The sequence below is a fragment of the Moschus berezovskii genome, chromosome 5 (assembly GCF_049115385.1).
Source record: "Moschus berezovskii isolate FMDL1 chromosome 5, NW_MosBer_1.0, whole genome shotgun sequence".
Classification (NCBI taxonomy): Eukaryota; Metazoa; Chordata; class Mammalia; order Artiodactyla; family Moschidae; genus Moschus; species Moschus berezovskii.
Window position 1 is genome coordinate 99,819,075 of NC_142464.1, and position 19,335 is coordinate 99,838,409.

Consider the following 19,335-nt stretch of genomic DNA (forward strand, 5'->3'; position numbering starts at 1 on the left):
ACCTAGATATCCATCTGCAGATGAATGGATAAGAAAGCTTTGGTACATATACACAATGGAGTATTTTTCAGCCATCAAAAAGAATGCATTTGAATCAGTTTTAATGAGGTGGATGAAATTGGAGCCTATTATACAGAGTGAAGTAAGCCAGAAAGAAAAACATCAATACAATATACTAACGCATATATATGGAATTTAGAAAGATGGTAACCTGAACCCTGTATACGAGACTGCAAAAGAGACATAGGCATATAGAACAGTCTTTGGGACTCTGTGGGAGAGGGTGAAGGTGGGATGATTGGGGAGAACGGCATTGTAGCATGTATATTATCATATGTGACCAGTCCAGGTTCGACGCATGATACAGGATGCTTGGGGCTGGTGCACAGGGATGACATGGAGGGAGGATATGGGGAAGAGGGAGGTGGGAGGGGGGGGTTCAAGAAAGAGAACACATGTACACCCGGGGCGGATTCATGTCAATGTATGGCAAAACCAACCAATATATTAATGTAAGGTAATTTGCCTCCAATAAAATAAATTTTTAAAAAAAAGTTAAATAAAAAAAAAAAGAAACTACCACTGTCAAGTTTTGGTACAGTATCAAAGTTTTTTGGTATGGAATCAAAGAAAAATACCCACGGTGATCTAAAACAACTATCAAAATTCATCCACAGAGTCAGCAGTGTCATAGGACTGGGTATGGTGTAAGTTCAGCAGCAACAGGAGACGACACCTTTGCAAATGCATCAGGACCCAAGATGATAACATCGCACAGCTGGTAGCAAGACCAGAAATCAGTGACCTGAGTGATAGAGGTCATCACAGGGAGAGAAAGAATGGCATGAAGGGACTGCTTCGTGAAAACCAAGAGCCCTAACTTAGCAAATGCAGGGGACCACTCCTAGGAATGTGTTGTTGCTAAGGGTGAATGGAGGTAGGGTGGTAAATATTTGAGATCCTGTTAGAATAGGTGGGTAAGGAAATACTGTTTGTTACTGTTATGTACTGCTATCGAGGGCCTTACTTTGACTCTAGGTTGATGTGATATAGAACACATAGTACCATACCTCTCAGCAAATCCATCCATATGGAAGAAATCATGGTGCAAGAGCTCAGCACAGAAGGGCCTTTTGTCTGGGTCAATATGTAAGCATTTCTAGGAAACCAAGAAATATATATAGTTAATATCAAAGAAAAACTGCCTACATTTACATGTCTAAACATAGAAAATTCTTCTTCAGAGTCAATGCATTTATAGTGGCACCCCACACCAGTACTCTTGCCTGGAAAATTCCACAGACAGAGGAGCCTAGTAGGCTGCAGTCCATGGGATCGCTAAGAGTCAGGCACGACTGAGAGACTTCATTTTCACTTTTCACTTTCATGCATTGGAGAAGGACATGGCAATCCACTCCAGTGTTCTTGCCTGGAGAATCCTAGGGACAGGGGAGCCCGGTGGGCTGCCGTCTATGGGGTCGCACAGGGTCAGACACGACTGAAGCGATTTAGCAGCAGCAGCAGTAAGTGATAAGGAATAAAGCACAAATCTAGACAGTGACCACCAATGACTGCTAATATCACAAAAAGAAAGACCGCCAGACATTCAGTGTCTCTGAATATACAAACCTCTTATGAAGTATTCTTGCCAAAAATTCAACCTAATTCGAATCAAGCTCTAGCTCTACTATGAGTTTATACAAAATATGGGACACGGAGGAACATATTAAACTATACTATGTGAAAAATTTTATGGGACAAACAACCTATTTTCTTTAACAGATAAATGGCAAGGTTTAAATAAAAAACAAAAAGGTGAAGAGGAGCTTGTAAATTAAGTGTCTTAAGAGACATATCAACCCATTGTGATCTCTAGACTTCATGTGGATTCTAATTCAAACTGTAAAAAGGAATTATGAGAAAATTAATGAAACTTTGAGCACTGATTAAACATTTCACGTTAAGAAATTTTTGAGAATTTTAAAAATTTACAGTACTTGCAGAATGGAAGGGAAGGGAACTACTCTGCACTTATTATTGTGCTAGATACTTGACATAGATGATTTCATTTTATCTTGTTCTTTCATTTTCATATAGATTTTATTATATCTTGTTCTGACTCAATGGACCCACTCACAGCTAGTAAAAACAGAAGAGACTCAATAAGTCGCTTTACATGAAGGAGAAAATTATATATAAATAATTAAGGTATTTGTAAGTGAAATACCCATTGGAGAAGGAAATGGCAACCCACTCCAGTGTTCTTGCCTGGAGAATCCCAGGGACGGGGGAGCCTGGTGGGCTTCCGTCTATGGGGTCACACAGAGTCGGACACGACTGAAGTGACTTAGCAGCAGCAGCAGCAAGTGAAATACCATAATATCTGCAATTTGCTTCAAAATACTCCAAAAAATTTTTTGCTGAGGGAATTCCCAAGTGGTCCAGTGCTTAAGGCTCTGTGGTTCCACTAAGGGGGCACAGGTTCAACTCCTAGTAAAGGAAATAAGATCCCACAGGCTGCACAGTAAAAAACTGATGAGGAAGAAAAAATTCCTAAGTGTGTGGATAGGATAGATGAAATATTTTCCAAAGATTTTTAACCATTGTAGCTACTGACCAGTTTATGGGGGTTCATGACACCATTTTTTCTACTTCCTTTTCTATGTTTAAGATTTCCTATGTTTAAAACTGTTTAAAAAGTCATATGATTCTACCATAAGGAACATAAGCTGGACAATCATTTTACCTTTATTCCTTTTAAATCTCTTTGTAGACAGATCATAAAGCAAGTCTAAATAAAGAATATATGGATCCGTTACATTATGTAGAAAAATAACAATGTATTTTTCTAAGAATTTGTTATAACTATTTATAAGCTTACTAAGCTTTTTTAAAATGAATTATTTAAAGAAGTGAAAAAGCAAAAAATATCCTAGCTAAATGTTATGTGACCCTACTCTTTTAGAGATACTTTAGGACAGGGACCTCCCTGGTGATCCAATGGGTTAAGACTTTGTGCTTTCACAGCAGAGGGCATGGGTTTGGGTTTGGTCCCTGGTCAGGGAACCAAGATCCAAGATCTCACATGCCACATGGTGTGGGCCACCCCCCTAAAAAAACAAACAACAACACTTTAGGACAGTCCTAACTAATGAGGGTTTTTTGAGCTAATAATTCCAAAAGGTCCACTTTTAGAAAGAATTGGAACCAGTGAGAATGTCCCTAATATCTTCCTCAATAAAATACAAGGCAAAGGTGATGATCATGTAAAAATTAGCTTCAGTGAATCTAGTGGTTGAACAAAAGCCCCTTTTTAACAATATACTACAGATCACGATCTGTAGACTTTAATACTTTAAATTAAAGACCTAGACTTTAATACTTCTCTACTCGTCTTTTCATTTTCTTATCCTATTTTCTTCTCTTTTCCACTTATACAAGGCCTGCATTTTAAATGTTAAACATTAAAAACACATCATTATGGGAATGTTTTCACACTTAAAACATGCTAGATGATACAAAATCATTTTTTTTTTAAAAAACAAGCAAAGTTTTCAGTCCTTTATCTCTGACATTCCTCCATGTCTGTTCCCACCAAATTAAACTCTTTCTTAATGTTGTTGTTGTTGTTTTTCAGTAGCTAAATTGTATCCACACCAGGCTCCCCTGGCCTCCACTGTCTCCCCATGTTAGCTCAAATTCCTGTCCATTGAGTCAGTGATGATGTCTAACCATCTCATCCTCTGCAGCCCCCTTTCTCCTTTCCTAATATACAAAAATTTAAGTTGTCAAAGGAAACTATTGACCGAAAAGATCAAGTAGACCAGAAAAAAAAAAAAGAAAATCAAATCCCCATAATGTAAATTCCCTGTCAGAAAGAGCAAAGAAAAAGTATTGATTACCTTTGCTAAATCAATCACAACTTCAGCGAGTCGGGGATAGCGTCTTTCAAGAGGGACTGTTTCTTTGATTTCAGGCAACCTTACTCCAGCAAACACAGGATTTTTATAAAACAGCTCCTGATGTCTTGGAATTAGATTACCTGGCAGTGAGAATGGCACACATCTCCGTCATTATGCATCACAGGACAGGAGGTGTGGAGTAGAGATGAGAGGAACTCAGTATGTGAAGTGGGTACTCTCTCAGCAAGCAAAAGCAACCAAAGACAGTGCTCTTATTGTGGTGGTGCCTGGCAGTCATTATGGTGATTATGACACAAAGTCAACTCAAAGGAAATTAACATTCATATCTCAACACACTCATTCAGAAAAGTTCCCATGCCATTGTGTAGAAACATGAAGACATGAGGGTGGAGCTTAGGAAAAGGACAGGTAAAGAACATTGTATAATTTCTTATAAGTGTATAAAAAAATACTTTATTTCCAAAAACAAAGCACAAAATGCTGACTCAAACTGAAAATACTAATAGTTGTATGGTCAGAATCTAATCTAAATAAATAAGTTCCACTTTTTAAGAATTTAATTTTTACCCAGGTGATTCTGACCTGATTTAATCACTTTTGTCTTTACTCTCAATTTTAATACTTAATCTAATATAAAGTACCCAGATAACCACGATGGTGTGATCAATCACGTAGAGCCAGACATCCTGGAATGCAAAGTGGGCCTTAGGAAGCATCACTACGAACAAAGCTAGTGGAGGTGATGGAATTCCAGTTGAGCTATTTCAAATCCTAAAAGATGATGCTGTGAAAGTGCTACACTCAATATGCCAGCAAATTTGGAAAACTCAGCAGTGGCCACAGGACTGGAAAGGGTCAGTTTTCATTCCAATCCCAAAGAAAGGCAATGCCCAAGAATGGTCAAACTACCACACAACTGCACTCATCTCACATGCTAGTAAAGTCATGCTCAAAATACTCCAAGCCAGGCTTCAACAGTATGCGAACCGTGAACTTCCAGGTGTTCAAGCTGGATTTAGAAAAAGCAGAGGAACCAGAGATCAAATTGCCAACAACTGTTGGATCGTTGAAAAAGCAAGAGAGTTCCAGAAAAACATATACTTCTGCATTATTGACTATGCCTAAGTCTAAAGCTATGGTTTTTCCAGTAGTCATGTATGGATATGAGAGTTAAACTATAAAGAAAGCTGAGCGCCGAAGAATTGACATGAACTGTGGTGATGAAAAAGACTCTTGAGAGTCCCTTAGACTGCAAGGAGATCCAATCAACCTATCCTAAAGGAAATCAGTCCTGAATATTCATTGGAAGGACTGATGCTGAAGCTGAAACTCCAATACTTTGGCCACCTGATGAGAAGAACTGATTCACTAGAAAAGACCCTAATGTTGGGAAAGATTGAAGGTGGGAGGAAAAGGGGATAACAGTGGATGAGATGGTTGGATGGCATCACTGACTCAATGGACATGAGTTTGAGTAAGCTCCAGGAGTTAGCAATAGATAGGAAAGTTGGTGTGCTGCAGTCCATGGGGTCACAAAGAGTTGGACACGACTGAGTGACTGAACTGACTGACTGACTGACTGAATATAAAATACACACATGAAAATTCTGGTGTAAGAAACCACTGTGTTGTTTATGGAATTTCTAACCTAAACACTTAATCCTCAAGATATTTCCCATCATTTCTATTTTCCAAACTCCTTCGCCCAACAGAAAGTTGACATTTCAACAAATATGAGAAGACTTTGATAATGTAGCTTTGAAATTCTGTCCAAAACACAAACAGCGAAAGTCCTAACTGAAGCAAGATTAAATTACCTTGGAAGCCCCTGTGCCACTCAATGTGAAGATGAGAATGAGGTAATAGTCATATAATACCAAATGCTTGCTGACCCAAAGATAATATGCTCATTTGTATTCTCTCTACGTGTGACTTAATGAATGCAAAAGTGCAGAAAAATGTCCAATGTTTGCTCTTTTCTTCAGAGGGGAGCTGGGCAGGAGGACAGGTAAAAGCATTATTAGGATCATATGTCAGAGAGACAAAAGCCAGGCAGAGGATGAATGAATGAATATATATATATATATATATATATAGAGAGAGAGAGAGATGAGGTTTTTCTATTTGCTCCCTATATTCATTCAAAACACGCATCATCTTTAGTGTACCAACAACTTGCAAAATCAATACAAACAAAAACATATGGGAAAAAATTACTAAAATTTAAAATACAGCTGCATAATCTTACCTAAACACACCATAATATGATATAACTGATCAATATCAGAATCTCCAGGAAAGAGGGGCTCCCCCATGAGCATTTCAGTTACCAGACAGCCGATGGCCCACACATCAACAGCCCTGAAAGAAAAGCAATGTGATGTAAAATCCAGGATCCTAATATGTTTCAGCTCAGTTCAGTCACTCAGTCAAGTTGGACTCTTTGCGACCCCACAGACTGCAGCACTCCAGGCTTCCGGGTCCGTCACCAGCACCTAATATGTTTACCATGACTGAATCTGTTCTGCATATTGCTGTTGCTCAATCACTAAGTCGTGTCTAACTCTTTGCCACCTCATGGACTGCAGTGCACCAGGCTTTCCTGTTCTTCAGTATCTCCCAGAATTTACTCAAACTCATGTTCATTGAGTTGGTGATGCCATCTAACCATCTCATCCTCTGTCGTTTGCATATTACTATTTGGTATTCTTGGTATCAAGAAAAGTAATAGGAAGCCTTAAATTATGCTCCCCCCAATTTTTTTTCTATAAACTTAAAATATTAACTTCCAATATTACATAAATCAGATTTCAGGAAACTTTAAGCAGGTGACACAAGGCTTCCAAAGAGTCAAAATGCTTGTTAAGTATACTTTATTCTGGAAATAAGCCTTCCAGGTTTGTTTTCAGAGGCTATTCATTTTTGTTTACACATAATTTGAACAAGGTTCATCAGTCTATCCAACTATACACTGAAAACAGCATACCAGGATAAGATGGTTACTGGGGACACAAACAACAAGGAGAACAGAAAGCTAATACGGAGAAAACAGAAAAACTCTCTTAAAAATTGGTCACAGGAACTTAGAATATTCTGGCATCATTACCATAGGAACAACTACCTTGAAATTGCTTAAGGCCATAGCTGGTACAGAAATTACAGCATGGCAGTAAAATGAGAGCTCAGCATAATCAAGGAAACATTAAATGATATGCTCTAATGCTCTAAAAACAGAGAAATTATAGAAAATATTTTAGAGCAATTTCTATTGAAACTGGTAAAACCTGCAATCCCTTCTTCTTTGAAGAATTCATTTATGAAGATGATTTGTATTTTTAAAATGGTTCACTTAATTCCATTTCTACCCCCACCCTTGCCCACTCTACTCAGCCTCAATGCAAGTGTCACACCTACCTAATCAATGTTACCGCTCTTTAAAAGTGATAAATATATCTATTTCTAACTTACTGTTAAAAACAGACCACTAAATTGGGAAAGGAGTAAAAATAAATAAATAAAAATAAAAACAGGCCGCTTACCTTGATTTTTCTACCTTTAAAATAATCATACTCATACCAACCTATTTCACAAGAATGTTTAAAGGGGAAACACAAAAATGATTACAAATCACTTTATAAAGTTTTCTAAACTGAAAACTTCCTTTCAGTATTAGAGGGATTTTTTTTTTTCTTAACATAAGAAGTGGGATTTATTTAGAGAGAAACACACTCCACAGACAAGGGTGTGGGCCATCGCAGAGGGCGGGTGTTGAGTCACTAAGTCGTGTCTGACTGTTTTTGAAACCCCAAGGACTATAGCCACCAGGTTCCTCTGTCCATGGGATTTCCCAGGCAAGAGTATTGGAGTGGGGTGCCGTTTCCTTCTCCAGGGGATCTTCCCAAACCAAGGTATTGAACTCATGGCTCCTACATTGACAGGCAGATTCTTTACTGCTGAGCTACCAAGGAAGCCAATTAGAGGGATTGTCATTGGACTGAAAACATATTCCACTTTATCAAAAAAAGAGAGTCAAGTCTGCCCTCTGCACCCCCACCTTGCTGACGACATCTTACTTGCCATACTTGACATCACCAACCAACAGCTCTGGAGCTCTGTACCATCGCGTTGCCACGTAATCAGTATACACCTCCCCAGGAGCTGCCAGTGTCCGTGCAAATCCAAAATCACATAGCTTGACAACGCCAGACTGGGAGACTAATATGTTCTCTGGCTTAATATCTCTGTGTATAATCTATGATATAAAAAGCAGAGTATGACATATATTGATTGGCACATCAAGTTAAGCAAATTAACTTTTTTTTAGCACCTGTTATGTGCAGGGACTGTTTTTGTCCCTATAATGAAGACAAATAAAAGCATATATAGTTGTTCCTGGGTTTAAAGAACCTGAGACCTAGCTGAGGAAAAAAGAACTTTTATGCTTGAAATTTTATTTAAACGATTAATGATATTGGATGAAATATATGTTGCTGTTGCTGTTCAGTCACTAAGGCATGTCCAACTCTTTGTGACTCCAAAAACTGTGGCATACCAGGTTCTTCTGTCCTCCACTATCTCCTGGAATTTGCTCAAATTCATGTCCATTGAATTGGTGATGCTATCTAACTATCTCATCCTCTGCCAGCCCCTTCTTCTTCTGCCTTCAATGAATTTCCAATCAATTGCTCTGATAATGAGGGTGCTCAAGACTAAGAGAGTAAAGCTGTCACTGAAAACTGCGGTGGTTGGGGAAAATTTTTGAGGAAAAAGGTGGGCTCTAAGACAGGACTTTCAGAGAAGGCAATGGCAAGCCACTCCAGTACTTTTGCCTAGAAAACCCCATGGATGGAGGAGCCTGGTGGGCTGCAGTCTGTGGTGTCGCTAAGGGTCGGACACAACTGAGCGACTTCACTTTCACGTATTAGAGAAGGAAATGGCAACCCACTCCAGTGTTCTTGCCTGGAGAATCCCAGGGATGGGGAAGCCTGGTGGGCTGCCGTCTATGGGGTCGCACAGAGTCGGACACAACTGAAGCGACTTAGCAGCAGCAGCGGCAAGACAGGAGTTTAATACTAGTGTGACCTAGATAAATGTAGAAACGAAAGGGCAATCCAAGTGACGGGGACAAAAAGAGCAGAAGGGTGAGAATGGGAGTAGACCAGTAGCCACTAGAGAAATATTTTTCCCGGAGTAGAGGTTATTTACTAGGTTATGCCTCAGCTGCCAGTCTGGGAAGTCTGAGCTCATGTCAAGGTGATGGGAACCCATGACATGGCCCATATGGTGTTTAAAGAAGATATTGAACATTTAAAGAAGGCCATGAACAAGAAAAAGAAAGAGGGCGACTAGAAGCGGGGAGAAGAGCAGTGGGACAAATAGGAGGCACTAGATTGAGGGCGTGAGGAGAAGGGGACGACAGAGGATGACATGGTTGGATGGCATCACCAACTCAAAGGACATGAGTCAGAGCAAATTCCAGGATAGTGAAGGACAGGGAAGCCTGTGGGGTTTCAAAGACTTGGACGTGACTTAGCAACTGAACAACAGCAAAAACAAAGGGCAAACGATAGTCTGGTGCTCAAAGGAATGGAAAGGAAGAGGTGGAGTGTAGATATATTCTAAATCAACAGAATTTAGGATGTAATCTCAGATACTTTCCTAAAACCTGGAAATCTAAAAGAATGGTGGGTCCATTAACAAAAATAGAAAAGCCTAGAGAAGGTTAATTTTGGTTAAGAATAATTAGCAGTTTTGTTTCAGCAATACGTGTTTTTAGGTGGATTTCTGAGCACCCAAGTGGAGGCATACATCAAGCAATTATAAATGTAAAGAGGCAAAAAATATAAATTTTTACATTTGTAAAAATTATAAGTGTAAAAAAGGTCAGTTGGTTATAAAAGAGAGACTATGGAAAGAGAAAACAGGACACTGGGAAACAATAGTACAAATTCTAGACCTAGGCAAAACAAATTATTAGGTCTAATTCTCTAATACAAGTAAATTTTATTTTGAAAATTTTGAAAATATATTTATTGTAAACTCTCAGAGGACCAGAAACTGGCACTGCTGAGCATTTTGCATAGGCTGATGCTGGGAAAGGTTGGGGGTGGGAGGAGAAGGGGACGACGGAGAATGAGATGGCTGGATGGCATCACCGACTCTGTGGACATGGGTTTGAGTGTACTCCAGGAGTTGGTGATGGACAGGGAGGCCTGGCGTGCTGTGATTCATGGGGTCGCGGAGAGTCGGACACGACTGAGTGACTGAACTGAACTGAACTGAAAGTTAGTAGCATAGATACTAACTTCTATTATATCCTAGATAGCCACAGTAATGGCTAGTTAATAACATGCATGGCTCAAGTATGTAGAGCTGAAGTAAACTGATGTCTGTAACTTACTTTCAAATAATGCATAAATAAATCAGGCAGATTAATAAGTAGACAAATGGAAGAAAAGGTGAGTAAATATTTCATAAAACAAATATAACAAAATGTTAGCAAGTATAGAATCCAGCAATAGGTATATGGGTGTTCACTGTATATTCTCCCAACTTTTCAACTTTATAAATAATTATTTAAACTGAATACTTACATTGTGACTGTGACAAAATCCAATCCCATTGATAACCTGAAACAAATACTTTTGAACTAGTTGGTAGTCTAGTCCATTTGGAGAGAGCTCCAAGTCATCAAGAACCGTATGGTCAACAAATTCAAAGACTAGGTACCATCGCTTTTTTTTCTTACACACTTCCAACAAATTCACCAGATTTTCATGCCTTAGTTGCTATCAAAAAAAAAAAAAGAGAGAGTTAAAAATAATTTTTTAGAGGACCAAATTATTAGTAATAGTCACAGTCTAAAATAGATCTCAGCACAAGAAAAACACCTAAATAAAATGTATAAACAGTATAAATTGTGAAACTATATCCTGGCTTTTAAAATATGTTAAAAGACCTTACTGCTCCATTCGCTTCTCAGAGAACACAATAAAGCCAATGAGAAAAAGAAGGGTAGCTTCGTCTTTGATGAAATTAAGAAGGATCTAGGACCCCACCCCCAACAAATGAGGTGGCACCATCAAAGTCAAACAGGAGTCTAGGAAGATACCATAAGATCATCTGTGGTTACAAAGCTGGCAGAGCAGAGTTTTCCAAAGCTGATGACATACCCTGAGAAGAAAAACAAAACAAAAAAATCCTTCTTTGATATAATGAGAACAGGGTTCACAGACTATCAGTAAAAGCGTCCTAAGAACTGAATGGCACCAGAAAACAAGAGGGGAGGGGTGAACAATCCCATAGAAACTATTTGTTGGAAGCAGTCTGTCAGTGAAACCAAATGGAAGGCAGAACAATTCATTGTGAACAAACCTGCAATTACAAGTTTCAGAGAAATTAAGGAGAACGTAAATGAATCCCACACTCGGACTTCTGTTGTTAGGAATATCACTGTGAACCAGGGTGGATTCCTGCTAGCCTGGAACAAGACCACGGCTTCTCCTGAAAATGAACCTCCTTCAGATAGCTGGTCCAGAAGGGTCTCACTTTGTCACAAGATAAGAAACAATCAAAAAGGAACAAATTCAGAATCTATTCAGAGATACAATAAGAAAAGAGAAGGACACTCTGTAATGTAATATTGGAAAATAATATTTTTAAAAAATGATTGTATATATATGTATAAATGATTCACTTTGCTGTACACCAGAAACTAACAGAACATTTTAAACCAACTATTTGTTGTTGTTTAGTCACTGAGTAGTATCCAACTCTGTAATCCCATAGACTGTAGCAGATCATGCTCCTCTGACCGCCACTATTTCCCGGATTTTGCTCAAACTAATGTCCGTTGAGCCAATGATCCTATTCAACCATCTCAACCTCTGTTGCCCCCTACTCCTACTGCCCTCAATCTTTCCCACCATCAGGGTTTTTTCCAATGAGTCAGTTTTCATCATGTGGCCAAAGTATTGGAGCTTCAGCTTCAGCATGAGTCCTTCCAATGAATATTTAGGGTTGATTTCCTTTATAATTGATTGGTTTGATATCCTTGTAGTCAAGGGGACTCTCAAGAGTCCTCTCCAGGACCACAGTTAGAAAGCATCAATTCTTCGGCACTCGGCATTCTGTATGATCCAGCTCTCAATCCATGCATTACTACTGGAAAAAACATCAGTTCATATCAGTCGTGTCTGACTCTTTGTGACTGCATGGACTGCAGCACGCCAGGCCTCCTTGTCCATCAACATTCCCAGAGTTTACTCAAACACATGTACATTGAGACGGTGATGCCATCCAACCATCTCATCCTCATCATTCCCTTATCCTCCTGCCTTCAATCTTTCTCAGCATTAGGGTCTTTTCAAATGAGTCGGCTCTTCGTATCAGGTGGCCAAAGTATGGGAACTTCAGCTTTAGCATCAGTCCTTCCAATGAATATTTAGGACTGATTTCCTTTAGGATGGACTGGTTGGATCTCCCTGCAGTCCAAGGGACTCTCAAGAGTCTTCTCCAACACCACAATTCAAAAGCATCAATTTTTCGGTGCTCAGCTTTCTTTACAGTCCAACTCTCACATCCATACATAACTACTGGAAAACCATAGCTCTGACTAGATGGACCTATACAGGCAAAGTAATGTCTCTGCTTTTTAATATGGTATCTAGGTTGGTCATAACTTTTCATCCAAGGAGCAAGTGTGTTTTAATTTCATGGCGGCAGTCACCATCTGCAGTGATTTTGAAGCCCAAAAAATAAAGTCTCTCACTGTTTCCATTGTTTCCCCATCTATTTCCCATGAAGTGATGGGACCAGATGCCACGACCTTAGTTTTCTGAATGTTGAGTTTTAAGCCAACTTTTTCACTCTCCTCTTTCAAGAGGCTCTTTAGTTCTTCTTCACTTTCTACCATAAGGGTGGTGTCATCTGCATATCTGAGGTTATTGATATTTCTCCCAGCAATCTTGATTCCAGCTTGTGCTTCTTCCAGCCTGGTATTTCTCATGATGTACTCTGCATATAAGTTAAATAAGCAGGGTGACAATATACAGCCTTGACGTACTCCTTTCCTGATTTGGAACCAGTCTGTTGTTCCAAGTCCAGTTCTAACTGTTGTTTTTTGACCTGAATACAGATTTCTCAGGATGCAGGTCAGGTGGTCTGGTATTCCCATCTCTTTCAGAATTTCCCACAGTTTGGTGTGGTCCACACAGTCAAAGGCTTTGGCATAATAGATAAAGCAGAAATAGATGTTTTTCTGGAACTCTCTTGCTTTTTCGATAATCCAGCAGATGTTGGCAATTTGATCTATGGTTCCTCTGCCTTTTCTAAATCCAGCTTGAACACCTGGAAGTTCACGGTTCACATACTGTTGAAGCCTGGCTTGGAGAATTTTGAGCATGACTTTACTAGCATGTGAGATGAGTGCAATTGTGTGGTAGTTTGACCATTCTTGGGCACTGCCTTTCTTTGGGATTAGAATTGAAAACTGACCTTTTCCAGTCCTGTGGCCACTGCTGAGTATTCCAAATTTGCTGGCAAATTGAGTGTAGCACTTTCACAGCATCATCTTTTAGGACTTGAAATAGTTCAACTGGAATTCCATCATCTCCACTAGCTTTGCTCGTAGTGACGTAGTGATGCTTCCTAAGGCCCACTTGACTTCACATTCCAGGATGTCTGGCTCTAGGTGAGTAATAACACCATCGTGATTATCTGGGTCATGAAGATCTTTTTTGTATAGTTCTTCTGTGTATTCTTGCCACCTCTTCTTAATAACTTCTGCTTCTGTTATATCAATACTATTTCTGTCCTTTATTGTGCCCATCTTTCCATGAAATGTTCCCTTGGCATCTTTAATTTGCTTGAAGAGATCTCTAGTCTTTCCCATTCTATTTTCCTCTGTTTCTTTGCATTGATCACTGAGGAAGGCTTTCTTATCTCTCCTTGCTATTTTTTTGAACTCTGCATTCAGATGGGTATATCTTTCTTTTTCCCCTTTGCGTTTTGCTTCTGTTCTTTTCACAGCTATTTGTAAGGCCTCCTCAGACTGCCATTTTGCCTTTTTGCCTTTCTTTTTCTTGGGGATTGTCTTGATCACTGCCTCCTGTACAGTGTCATGAACCTCTGTGCATAGTTCTTTAGGCACTCTATCAGATCTAATCCCTTGAATCTATTTGTCACTTCTACTGTATAATCATAAGGGATTTGATTTAGGTCATATCTGAATGGTCTAGTGGTTTTCCCTACTTTCTTCAATTTAAGTCTGAATTTGGCAATAAGGAGTTCATGATCTGAGCCACAGTCAGCTCCTGGTCTTGTTTTTGCTGATTGTATAGACTTTCTCCATCTTTGGCTGCAAAGAATATAATCAATCTGATTTGGGTATTGACCATCTCATGATGTTCTTGTGTAAAGTCTTCTCTTGTGTTGTTGGAAGAGGGTGTTTGCTATGACGAGTGTGTTCTCTTGGCAAAACTCTATTAGCCTTTGTCCTGCTTCATTCTGTACTCCAAGGCCAAATTTGCCTGTTACTCCAGGTGTTTCCTGACTTCCTACTTTTCCATTCCAGTCCCCTATAATGAAAAGGACATCTTTTGGGTGTGTTAGTTCTAGAAAGTCTTGTAGGTCTTCATAGAACCATTCAAATTCTGCTTCTTCAGCATTACTGGTCGGGGCATAGACTTGGATTACTGTGATTACTGAACGGTTTGCCTTGGAAACGAACAGAGATCATTCTGTCGTTTTTGAGATTGCATCCAAGTACTGCATTTTGGACTCTTGTTGACTATGATGGCTACTCCATTTCTTCTAAGGGATTCTTGCCCACAATAGTATACTGGTCATCTGAGTTAAATTCACCCATTCCAGTCCATTTTAGTTTGCTGATTTCTAAAATGTCGATGTTCAATCTTGCTTTCTCCTGTTTGACCACTTTCAATTTGCCTTGATTCATGGACCTAACATTCCAGGTTCCTATGTAATATTGCTATTTACAGCATTGAACTTTACTTCCATCACCAGTCATATCCACAACTGGGTGTTGTTTTTGCTTTGGCTCTGTCTCTTCATTCTTTCTGGAGTTATTTCTCCACTGATCTCCAGTAGCATATTGGGCACCTACCGACCTGAGGAGTTTATCTTTCAGTGTCCTATCTTTTTCCCTTTTCATACTGTTCATGGGGTTCTCAAGGCAAGAATACTGAAGTGGTTTGCCATTCCCTTCTCCAGTGGACCATGTTTTGTCAGAACTCTCCACCATGACCTGTCTGTCTTGGGTGGCCCTACACGATATGGCTTAGTTTCATTGAGTTAGACAAGGCTGTGGTCCTTTGACTATACTGACATTTGTTAGAAAAATGATGTCTCTTCTCTTTTAATATGCTGTCTAGGTTTGCCTCATATGGTAAGGAGTCTTCCTGTAAACACAGGAGACCCAGGTTCGATCCCTGGGAAGGGAAGATCCCCTGGAGAAAGGAATGGCAACCCACTCTAGTATTGTTGCCTGGAGAATTCCATGTACAGAGGAGCCTGGTGGGCGACAGTCCATGGAGTAGCAAAAAGTCATACACGACTGAGTGATTAACATTTTTATACTTTCCTTCCAAGAAGCAATGTCCGTGAATTTCATGGTTGCAGTCACCGTCCACAGTGATTCTGGAGCTCAGGAAAACAAAATCTGTCACTGTTTCCACTCTGTCCCCTTCTATTTGCCATAAAATGATGGGACCAGATGCCATGATCTTAATTTTTTGAATGCTGAGTTTCAAAACAGCTTTTTCAATCTCCTCTTCCACCCTCCTCAACCGGCATTTTAGCTCCTCTTCACTTTCTGCCATTAGAGTGGTATTCCTTGCATATCTGAGGTTGATGATATTTCTCCCAGCAATCTTTTATTTCAGCCTGGCATTTCACATGATATACTCTGCATATAAGTTAAATAAGCAGCGTGACAAAAGATAGCCTTGTGTGCTCCTTTCCCAGTTTTGAAACAGTCAGTTGTTCTGTGTTTGGTACTAACTGTTGCTTCTTGACCCACTTACAGGTTTCTCAGGAGACAGGTAAGGTGGTCTGGTACTACCATCTCTGTAAGAATTTGTCACTGTTTGTTGTATTCCACAGAGTCAAATGCTTTAGCATAGTCAATGAAGCAGAAGTAGATGTTTTTCTGGAATTCCCTTGCTATCTCCATGATCCAACAAATGTTGGCAATAGGATCTCTAGTTCCTCTGCCTCTTTGAAACCATCTTGTAAACTATAAGTTATCAGGTCATGTACTGCTAAAGCCTAGCTTGAAGGATTTCGAACACAACCTTGCTAGCATGTGAAATAAGCACAATTGTATAGTAGTTTGTACATTCTTTGGCATTGCCCTTCTTTGGGATTAGAATGAAAACTGAACTTTTCCAGTTCTGTGGCCACTTCTGAGTTTTCCAATTTTGCCTACATATTGAGCGCAGGACTTTCACAGCATCATCATTTAGGGTCAAGAAGCAACAGTTAAAACCAGACACAGAATAACTGACTGGTTCAAAATTGGGAAAGGAGTATAAGAAGGTTGTATACTGTCACCCTGCTTATTTAACTTATATGCAGAGACATCACATAAAATGCCAAGCTGAATGAATCACAAGCTGGAATCAAGATTTCTGGGAAAAATATCAATAACCTCAGATATGCAGACACCACTCTAAAGGCAGAAAGTGACGACGAACTTGAGAGGGTGAAAGAAGAGATTGAAAAAGCTGGTTGAAACTCAACATTCAAAAAACTAAGATCATGGCATCCAGTCCCATCACTTCATGGCAAATAGAAGGGGAAAAAATGGAAACAGTGACAGATTTTACTTTCCTGGGCTCTAAAATCACTGCAGATGGTGACAACAGCCATGAAACTCAAGGACACTTGCTCTTTGGAAGAAAAGCTATGACAAACCTAGACAGAACATTAAAAAGCAGAGACACCATTTTTCCAACAAAAGTCCATCTAGTCAAAGCTATGGTTTTTCCAATAGTCATGTACGTATGTGAGAGTTGGACCATAATTTTGAGTGCCAAAGAATTGATGCTTTTGAACTGAGGTGGTGAAGACTCTTGAGAGTCCCTTGGATAGCAAGGAGATCAAACCAGTCAATCCTAAAGGAAATCAACCCTGAATATTCATTGGAAGGACTAATGCTGAAGCTGAAACTCCAATACTTTGGCAACCTGATGGGAAAAACTGATTCATTGGAAAAGACCGTGATGCTGGGAAAGATTGAAGGCAAAGGAGAAGGGGGCAGCAGAGGATGAGATGGTTAGACAGCATTATCAACCCAATGGATGTGAATTTGAGCAAACCCTGGGAGACAGTGGAGGACAGAGGATTCTGGCATGCTACAGTACGTATCCACAAAGCATTGGACGCAACTTAGCGTCTGAGCAACAACAACAAAATGCACCTAACAAGAAAGAATCAAACTATATGATGCAAAAATTGAGAAGTGCAGGGAGAAATACATGAATCTACTATCATAGTTGGAAATGTCAACATTCTCAGAAACAGATCCAAGTAGGCAGGTAATCAGTAAAGCCTGAGTTGAACTAAAGAACACAATCCAACAACTGGGTAGAACTGGCATCTATAGACTACTTCATCCAACAACAGAAGTAACTTTTTTCTCAACCTCATGTGGAATATGCACCAAGATATACCACACTGTGGGCCACAGAACACACTAACAAACTGAAACGATTAGAAATCATGCAATGCCTTCTGTCAGATCAAATGGAATTAAACTATAAATCAATAACATAGAGATAACTGGAAAATCTCAAAATAGGTGGAGATTGAACAATACACTTCTGAATTAAATTAAAACACAGGCCATCTGTTTCATATTATCCCCCATCCCCCTCTCTCTTCCTCTATTGCTCTGTTTTTCTTGCTAACGGACCAAAGCTGAGATTCAGACTTCATTAGAGAAGGCATGGCTGCCATATTAATGTACAAACTGCCAGTGGTGAAGACATTTGCCACAGGGCATCAGCCAGCCAAGTGGAAAAAGTGCAGGTGCACCAGAGGTGTGCCATGCATGAGGCTGATACAAGCTACCAGGTCCACCATATGATGATCTGCTCACTTCATGCCAAAAAAAGGGCCCACCAGGAAGGGAAGCTTCTATTGACAATGCCTGAAATCATACAAGCTAGCAAAAGGAAAACTGTTTGCAGAGGCCCCCTCCAGTTTCACAAAGCAGAGCAAAAAGGAGGGATTCGAAGCTGAAAATTGATATCTGGCACAGTAGTCCATGAACATAGAAGAAAAAAAATCTTGGGAAGAAAACATCTTCACTTTAGCATCAAATTATTCCTAAAAAAAATAATGTTTCAAATGTAATGTTTGAAAAAACATTACAGAGAAAAAAGTAAAGATAACCAAGGCATGCAAAGAAATGTTATTATAAGTAAAAAAAAAAAATCAGAAGATAATCAAAACAGATAGAATATGAGTTCAGATATTGGAATTATCACATATAAGCGACTATGCATAAAAAGTCAACGTCAAAAAACTGAGGGAACCTGAAACCATAAAAAGTGATGCAGTAGATTTGAACCCAAAGAAAAACTCTAGAACAGAAAAGTTCTAGAAAATTTCTGAACATTGTGCCACTAAGCACCTTTAGGGTACCCTCAAGAGCCTCACTTAAGCAAACATAACTCCTCTCAGGGGGGAAGATAACATCATCCAGAAACTCTAGAATTTTTAGAAATTAATACTGGCATGTCAAGAGATAAGACTCAATCAAAAACCAAGAGAAAAAACAGACAATGGAAATAAACATGTGGGAGAAGCCTGTGATTTAAATAGAAAGCAAAATAGAGGGTTTGGCAGCAAAATGGAAATTACAGGAAAAAAATTGAATGAAAAAATTAGAACATTAAAATATGTCTTTAAGAAATCACTGGGTGAATTTAACAATAGATTAGATATAGCAAAAACAGAACTACTGAACTGCGGCTTCCCTGGTGGCTCATTGGTAAAGGATTCGCCTACCAACGCAGGAGACAGGAGTTCGATCCCTGATTGAGGAAGATCCCACATTCCTCGCAGCATATAAGTCTGTGTACCATAACTGCTGAGGCTGTGCTCTAGAGCCTGGGAGCTGCAACTCTTTGAGTCCACATGCCACAACTACTGAAACCTGAGTGCCCTAGAGCCCATGCCTCACTAGAGAAAAGCCCACGCAGTAGTGAAGACCCAACACAGTCAGAAATAAATAAAATTTTAAAAAAGAACTACTGAACTGGAGGATAGGTCAGAAGAAAATCTGTAGAATGAAGCAAGGGAAAACAAAAGGATGAAAAACACAAAAGAATATAAGATACATATGAGGAAGGTCTCATATATGAAACTGAAATCTTAAATGGAG

At 39.4% G+C, this 19,335-nt stretch overlaps 1 protein-coding gene across 2 annotated transcripts in view; it reads right to left on the minus strand.

The window, feature by feature from the left end:
• The window catches only part of CDKL2 (cyclin dependent kinase like 2), a 50,279-nt gene that overhangs the window by 23,868 nt on the left and 7,076 nt on the right, over window positions 1-19,335 (minus strand). For both annotated transcript variants that reach the window (XM_088836391.1, XM_055434917.2), the window contains exons 3-7: window positions 10,517-10,711; window positions 7,997-8,175; window positions 6,172-6,284; window positions 3,903-4,042; window positions 1,071-1,159 (exon numbers count right to left, since the gene is read on the minus strand). In XM_088836391.1, the coding sequence (XP_088692517.1) occupies window positions 1,071-1,159; window positions 3,903-4,042; window positions 6,172-6,284; window positions 7,997-8,175; window positions 10,517-10,711 (716 nt within the window). The remainder of the gene's footprint in view (window positions 1-1,070; window positions 1,160-3,902; window positions 4,043-6,171; window positions 6,285-7,996; window positions 8,176-10,516; window positions 10,712-19,335) is intronic.